Consider the following 8,331-nt stretch of genomic DNA (forward strand, 5'->3'; position numbering starts at 1 on the left):
TTCAGTTTCATTCTCTAAAAGATGGAGAATATAGTAGTACATGCCTACAGGATTTTTATTAGCATTAAATAAGGTAATAGATGGTAAACATTTAAAACAGTGTCTGAAACTTAGCACTCATGGAAATAGATAGAATGATACTATGCTCTTTTCCCACACAAATCACTTAATCCTGCCATCCGGCAACTTTCCCTTTGTTTTATAGTGGTTATTTATTTTGAGTCCTGGTCAGTTTCCTATGAGTCACATTTGCCACTTATGCCTTAAAAGGAGATGAACATATATAATGAAACTGAAGATTTTTAAATAAGAAGGTTGTGAAGAAATAGATGAATTTATAAGGTTCTTAAGAGAACTGTGTAATTTCTTTCTATTGTTTAGGTTTGGTCGGAAGCGAACATTATCAGCATTTCTGTGCCTAGGAGGACTGGCTTGTCTTATTGTAATGTTTCTTCCAGAAAAGAAAGGTATGCCTTTCAAATTTCTACAAGGGTTTTGAACAGTACTTTTATTACAATTAATCATAATATAGTGGAGAGATGACCATATGGCATGCTTCATTTCTGTGATTGCATATTGTTTAGCAATTGTGTGGGATATAATGGGCCAGATTCCTTCCATTGCTTCAGCTATTCTCTGGGTGAATAATGTGCTTAGAGGTGCACTATTAATTCTTTCAGGCTATTAAGCTACCATCTGGGGTAACTGAGATGTAGTATTGGTGATGTTAGAGTTGTTTATTTGATGATGAGGAGGACGGATTAGTTCTTCACAGAAAGAAACTTCATCCAAGGTTGTAAATTGCACTCGTCATTACAGCCAACCACAAGATTGGAGAGCAGAGCCCCTGGTTCTCAAAGGTGGCTTTGGTGCCCCTCAACATCTCCAGCATGACTCTCAAGGAACTCCAACAAGAACAAGAACAATGGTATTCACTCTTGGTGACAATGGATAGTCTCTTAGTCTTATATAAATGTGAAAACACCTAGTTAGGAAACTGGTATTTTTATATATGTGTAGCTTTGCTATGCAAACACAGCTTCAAGAAGGATCCCTTTAGCATTCTAATGTAACCTGATTGCTGCCCCTGTGTAGACATTCTGTAGCTATTGCTGGTTTTCAATCTCTTTTCACTAGCACACCTGAGGTATGTCAGCGATTGCCTTGGGAACTGTGTTTTTGGTCATGATTTTCTAGGAGGAGTGAGTCACAACAACTCTCTGAAGCTGGAGCATGTGATATAACAAGAGCCCTGTCTTAGGGGCTTTTGGATTTTTGTTGTTGTTGTTTTTGAGACAGAGTCTGGCTTTGTTGCCCAGACTGGAGTGCAGTGGCCGGATCTCAGCTCACTGCAAGCTCTGCCTCCCGGGTTTACGCCATTCTCCTGCCTCAGCCTCCCGAGTAGCTGGGACTACAGACACCCGCCACCTCGCCCGGCTAGGTTTTTGTATTTTTTAGTAGAGACGGGGTTTCACCGTGTTAGCCAGGATGGTCTCGATCTTCTGACCTTGTGATCCGCCCTTCTCGGCCTCCCAAAGTGCTGGGATTACAGGCTTGAGCCATCGCGCCCGGCGGCTTTTGGATTTTGATAGGGTTCTGTTATGAAGCTTGCATTTCAGGTGACAATCCTTATGAGACGATTTGACGTAAAGTTTTGATAACTACTGGAAATGCAAGAAGAATTCATTTTATGTCAGAGTATATCAGGTATTAAATACTCCTTTGGCAAATTGCTTCTCCTTGTGATTCATTTGTGCATGTTGCATTAAAGACCCCAAGGCTGTGTGTTCTCCCTGTTTTATAACCCTCCAGTACGTCTACTTTGCTATTGATTGCCACGTGAGGTTCTATACCTTGAGTCTCTAGTGTAAATTGCTCACTGCTTAGAGTTTACCCAATACTTAGAACAGCTTTAAAGTGATTTTCATAGAATCATGGAAACTAGAGAATTGAGTAAATTTGCCCATTTTTTATTCTCTAAGCAAATGGGTGCCCCTGCTAATGCGAAGTAGAGGAGGAACTCCCCAGCTATTGCCCTACCATAGACTTGTAGAACTAGGTGCTCAGTTTTGTTTGTCTTCTGGTAAGACAGTGATGGACTTCAAATTGTTGTAGTTTTATATTCAGCAGATTTTGTTTTGCAGAGGCACCTTGAGAATTCGTTTTTTTTTTTTCTTTTTTTTTTTTACCTGCAATAGTCCAGCATTCTGTTTATTGCCTCATAGAGAAAAACTTTTCACTAGTCGTATAAACACACCTGTAACCTGTCACACCTTCATAAGCCAGGCCAATTAATGTGTTTCCTCCCCTCCCACTTATTTGCACACTCCAGGTAACCCATCCCCTAGGACTCTACATGTGGCCCTTTCTTGAAATGATCTCTTCTTATAAATAACAAGACAAAAATCTATGGTAAAGGCAGATGTATGGTCTCCCCTCCAGACCAGCAAGTACCACTCTATTTGATTATAATCCGTTTTAAGAGAGCAGCTTGGACCCTTTGTTGATTGTTCCCTTGGTGGACACTGAATAAGAAACAGCGTAGCAGAGTATCTTTGACACTCCACGAATGTGCCTCAGGAGTATGTTACCTCTGTTATACTTAGAAAACGTAGATGTATTGTCTGTTTGTAACGATTTCTTAGCTGGGCATGGTGGCTCATGCCTGTAATCCCAGCACTTTGGAGGCTGAGGAGGGCAGATCACCTAAGGTCAGGAGTTCGAGACTAGCCTGGCCAACATGGTGAAACCCCATCTCTACTAAAAATACAAAAATTAGTCGGGTATGGTGGCGGGTGCCTATAATCCTAGCTACTAGGGAGGCTGAGGCAGGAGAATGGCTACAACCTAGGAGGTGGAGGTTGCAGTGAGCCCAGATGGTGCCATTGCTTTCCAGCCTGAGCAACAAGAGCAAAATTCTGTCTCAATTAAAAAAAAAAAAAAAAAAAAAAAGACTTCCAGGGAAATTATTTCTATTTTTAATATTTCTACTACTTAATTTTAATAAATACTTTCTATATTTAATAACCATTACTATTAAATTTATCGTCTTCCACTACCATTGAGCCCATTGTCTTTCATTTAATTCATCACTTGAGAGAGAATATATGGTCACCTTTTTTGTGTAATCCTTTCTATGCTTGCAAAGACTTCCAGCTATGCCTGAATTTTCTCTTCTTTCAGATAAATAGTATTTGTTCTTTAAACTCTCTTTAAACTTTTTGTATTTACTCTTTAAAATATTTTGATGACTTTTTTTTAATCTCAAGTTTTTCAAAGGTTTAGGCTACATTTGTAAAAGTTCTAATAAGTACATATAAAGAAAATGACCTAGCAGTTTGAAAAATTCTGTAGCATCTTGTGTTAGTTTGGAGAGTACTCATTTTCTGTTTGCATTTTGTGTTCCTTTGTCCTCACTTTTCCTTACCAAACATGCCTTCAGTCTTGCCTTTCTGCTAACTCAGGTAACCCTCTACCCATCATTATTTTTTAGCACCTCTACTTGATGTGGGTCTCTGTGTCAGAAGCATTTGTGGAGACTGTGATAATGTATCTCTAGAAGAGATAGCCAGTAAGCCAGAAAATAAATTGTTTGGCATTCCTCAGCCTTTGGTTTATAATTATTAGACATAAGTGTCCTGCCCAGTACATATTTGCATGCTGGTTGGCCTTGAAGTAAATGTTCTCCTCTGGGAGTAATATTAGCAGGTGGCCACTAATGTTTTTCCCAGATTAGTAATCAGACATTTTACCTGAATTCTGTGCTTGCGTGGAGGATTCTAATTAACCTTAGAACGCTTGCTACCATTTATTAAGTGTTAATCAAGTGCTGGATTCTCTTTATATACAGAAGGTATTATATATTATCCCCATTTTTATAAAGAAACAAAAGCCCAGATTGGTCAAGCAACACGTCCAAGGTTGCATAGCAAGTAAGTAGCACATCTGGGATTCAGATTCCTTCTAACTCTAAAGTCAGTCCTCTTTTGGGAATGCTGTTTTCTTCTCTTAGATAAGAGAGGTTTTTTTGTATGCTTTGTTTTGAGACAGGGTGTCGCTCTGTTTCCCAGGCTGGACTGCAATAGTGTGGTCATAGCTCACTGCAGCCTTGACCTCTTGGGCTCAAACAGTCCTACCGCCTCAGTCTCCTGAGTAGCTGGGACTACAGGCATGTGCCAGCCATGTCAGGCTAATTTTTAAAATTAAAAAAAACATTTTTTTGTAGGCTAGTCTGGAACTCCTAGTCTCAAGTGATTCCCCTGCCTTAGCCTCCCAAAGTGCTGGGATTATAGGCATAACCATCGCACCTGGCCAGATAAGAGTTTTAGAACCAAGGTATTCATTGTAAATAATGAAGCTAAAGTCAGAGGATTAATGCTGCCTGATTAAAGCCAGTTCTTAACTCTTTGGTGTGCAGGCCTGATGGGAATTGGCCAGTGTTGAAGAACCTGGGTTGTCAGAGTGGCACTGGGCTCTCATTGATGAGGTTTATGGCAGTTGTGGTCCTGCCAGAGAATCTGAACAGTAGGAGGTCATGGCGTGATAAACACGGTTCTTAGTGAGGCAGTGTTCTTAGATTCAGCCCTAGTGGCACCTTCGTATCTCATTTCTTTTTCTAACGTTGGTCTGCACATTTCTTTATTTGACTTCTCTAGTGTCTATGATACAAAGGATACTATTCATAAACAAAATTTAGTTCCTAGTCTCAAAGAGTTTACAATCTAATGAGAGTAATTAGGGATTCAAAAATAATAATAAAAGTACTATATGAGAATTGACAGCAAAATGCTGTGGGAACTTTAAACTCAGGCCATGATAGTGATGGAGACCAGCTGACTTGCTTTAAACAACAATAGAACCAGAAAAAATATATGCATAAGAAATGTTGATTTGCAGACATTGGACAACAGACTGCATAGGACAGGCAGTGATCCCTGAGAGGAGAAAATAAACAAAGTAGGCTCTGAAAATGCCCTAGCTCATGGTTGCCAAACCACAGTGCAGGGAAGGGAAGCCCAATAAATCATAGCATTCTTACTAAATTGAAGAAACAGAAATTGAAGCTTGGGGAAGCCAGGATGTCTGGAATTTGCTGAGCAAAATACTGGAGAGTAGTAAGATACACAGAGGAAGAACTCCAGAGGTCTGCAGAAGAAACCTCCTAGTCTTTGGCTGCTTAATGATTTGAGCATGCATTTGAAGAAACTACTGAGGTCAAGGGGAGATCACCAGAAAGTTGCAGGCAGAACAATTCTTGGATTGTTGAGTACAGGAATGGTTTGTGTTCTCTTCAGCCGGTCGCAGAGCATTGGATAGAGACCTCCTAGGTCAGAGTCATTTTAGGAAAAGGCCTTTTTTTTTTTTTTTTTTTTTTGCCATAAATGTGCTTAGAAACAGAACTCAGAAAGATCAACTGATTCCAAGTAACTTAACTGCATCACAGAACAAAGACCAAAAAGACTTAAAGGAACAATAAAGTCCAGCACCCCAAAAAATAACATTAACGACAAAAAAAAAATTGACTGTATAGCCTCCAGTCAAACTCACCAGGCATGCAAATAAGCAGGAAAATACCTCCCACAAGTAGAAGAAAAATCAATAGAAACAAAACCAAAAATGCACAGATGATAGAATTAAGAGACAAGAATATTAAAACAGCTATTATAAATGTACTCCATGTGCTTAAGAATACAAGCAGAATACAAGCAGAGAAGTCAAAGGAAAGAAAAGACACACTTTCATCTAGAGATGAAACACATAATGTATGGAAAAAATACGGAAGATGAGATTAACAACAGATTAAACACTAAACAGAAAAGATCAGTTAAAGACATTAAAAAACTATAAAATATAAAACAAAAAAATTGAATAAAAAACTAACAAAACATCAATGAGTTGTAGGACAATATTAAGTGGCCTACATACATGTAATATTAGTCTTAGAAGGATGGGATAAAGAAAAAGTATTTACAGAAATGCTCAAATACTTTGCAAATTTGATGAAAACTATAAACACATAATAAGAAAGTGATAAGTTCATCAAGAGGATAGAACAGTCTTAACTGTATACTTGTAATAAATTTATAGTACACAAAGCAAAAACATAGAATTGAAAGGCGAAATAGACAAATCTAAGAAACAGATACTTCAGTATCACTTTCTCAATGATTGATAGAAAGGTAAACAGAAAATATAGACTTGAACAACCAATATGACCTAATCTATAGGTCACTCTACCTTAAACCAATAGAATATGTATTCCATTTGAAGTGCACACAGAGCATTTGCCAAGAAAGACCTTATTTTAGGCCGTAAAACAAGTTTCAATAAGTTTAGAAGAATTGAAAATTTACAAAAACAAGTTAGTTGACCAGAGTAGAATTAAACTAAAAATCACCAGCAGAAAGGTATCTGGAAGATCCTCAAATACATGGATATGGAACAACACCCTTCTAAAAACATGTGGATTGAAGAAAAAAATCACAAGGAAAACTGGAAAATATTTTTAATTGAACAATAAAATATACTGTATCGGCCCGGCACAGTGGCTCATGCCTATAATCTCAGCAGTTTGGGAGGCCGAGGTGGGTGGATCACTTGAGGTCAGGAGTTCAAGATCAACCTGGCCAACATGATGAAGCCCTGTCTCTACTAAAAGTACAAAAATATTAGCCAGTCATGGTGGTGCACACCTGTAATCCCAGCTACTCAGGAGGCTGAGGCAGGAGAATGGCTTGAACCCGGGAAGCAGAGGTTGCAGTGAGCCGAGATTGCGCCACTGCACTCTAGCCTGGATGACGGAGTGAGACTGTGTCTCAAAAAAATATAAAGTATACTGTATCAGAGTTTATGGGAGGCAGATAAAGTAATGCTTAATGGGAAATTTATATAATTCTTTTAAGTATCAGAAAAAAAGAAAGTTTTCAAATTAATGATCTGAGCTTCCAACTTAGGAAAGTAGATAACAAATTTTAAAAAAGAAGAGCTAATTAAGCACAATGCAAGCAGAGGAAGAAAATAATAAATATAAAAGCAAAAAAATCAATGGAATGAAAAGCAAAACAATGGAGAAAAGTCAATGAAACCAAAAGCTGATTGTTTAAGACCAATACAATGATTAAACCTCTAACCACGACAATAAAGAAGAAAGAAAGAAGACACACGTTACCAATATGTGGAATGAAAGAGGGGACATCATTATAGAACCTATAAGCATTAATAAGGGAATATTACGAACATTTTTATGTCAATAAATTCAGCTTAGGTAAAATGGACAAATTTCTTGAAAGATTGCAAACTATCAAAGCTTACTTAAAAACATATAGATAACCTGAATAGCACCACTAAAAAAAAATTGAATTTGTAGTTAAAAACATTTCCACAAAGAGAATTCTAGGCCCAGATGACTTTACTGGTAAATTCTATGAAACACAGAAGAAAGAGCATCAATTGTACACACTTTTCCAGAAAATAAAGAGGAGAGAATAACTCTCCCAACTTAGCCTCTAAGGGCCAGCAATTACGTTGGTACCTAAACCAAACAAAATAAAGGCATTATAAGAAGAGAAAACTACAGATCAATATCTCTCATTAATGTAGATGTAAAAATCTTAAACAAAGTATTAGCAAATGAGTCCAGCACTGCATAAAAAAGGCAGTACACAATGACTATAGCAAGTTTTATCCCACAAATACAAGGTTGGTTTAACATTCAAAAGCCAATTAGTGGCCAGGCATGGTGGCTCATGCTTATAATCCTAGCACTTTGGGAGGCCGAGGGGGGTGGATCACGAGGTCAGGAACTTTCTTAACTTGATAAAAAGTATTAAGGGAATACCTACAGTAAACATCACATTTACTGGTGGAAGACTGAATACTTATCTAAGATCAGGAAAAAGTCCAGGATGTCCATTCTTAGCACTTCTATGGAACATTGTACAAAAAGTACTAGTGAATATAATAAAGCAATAAAAAGAAATTAAAGGGATTTCAACTGGAACAGAAGTAAAACTGTCTTTATTCACCAGACTACATCATGATCACCTTCATAGAAAATCCATACAAAAAAGAAATCTGTGAGAATTAATTGATGAGCTTAGCAGAGTCATGTGATAAACAATTTTCTTTCTACATATTAGCAACAAATAGTTAAAAACTGAAATAAACCGATGCCATTTATAATAAAATTAAAATATGAAAAATGTAGGGATAAATTTTATGAAATATGTATATGACTACAAAAAACTTTAAAATGCTGATGAGAAAAATTAAAGAAGATGAACTAAATGAATTGGTAATCGTAATAATAAATAAATAGATTACCATGCTCAT

General features: G+C 37.3%; 1 protein-coding gene across 1 annotated transcript in view; it reads left to right on the plus strand.

The window, feature by feature from the left end:
• SLC22A15 (solute carrier family 22, member 15) overlaps nt 1–8,331 on the plus strand; it is a 71,713-nt gene that overhangs the window by 44,807 nt on the left and 18,575 nt on the right. The window contains exon 7 of the mRNA XM_012000862.1: nt 382–467. Coding sequence (XP_011856252.1) covers nt 382–467 — 86 coding nt within the window. The remainder of the gene's footprint in view (nt 1–381; nt 468–8,331) is intronic.

Source organism: Mandrillus leucophaeus, unplaced genomic scaffold (genome assembly GCF_000951045.1).
Source record: "Mandrillus leucophaeus isolate KB7577 unplaced genomic scaffold, Mleu.le_1.0 Scaffold64, whole genome shotgun sequence".
NCBI lineage: Eukaryota > Metazoa > Chordata > Mammalia > Primates > Cercopithecidae > Mandrillus > Mandrillus leucophaeus.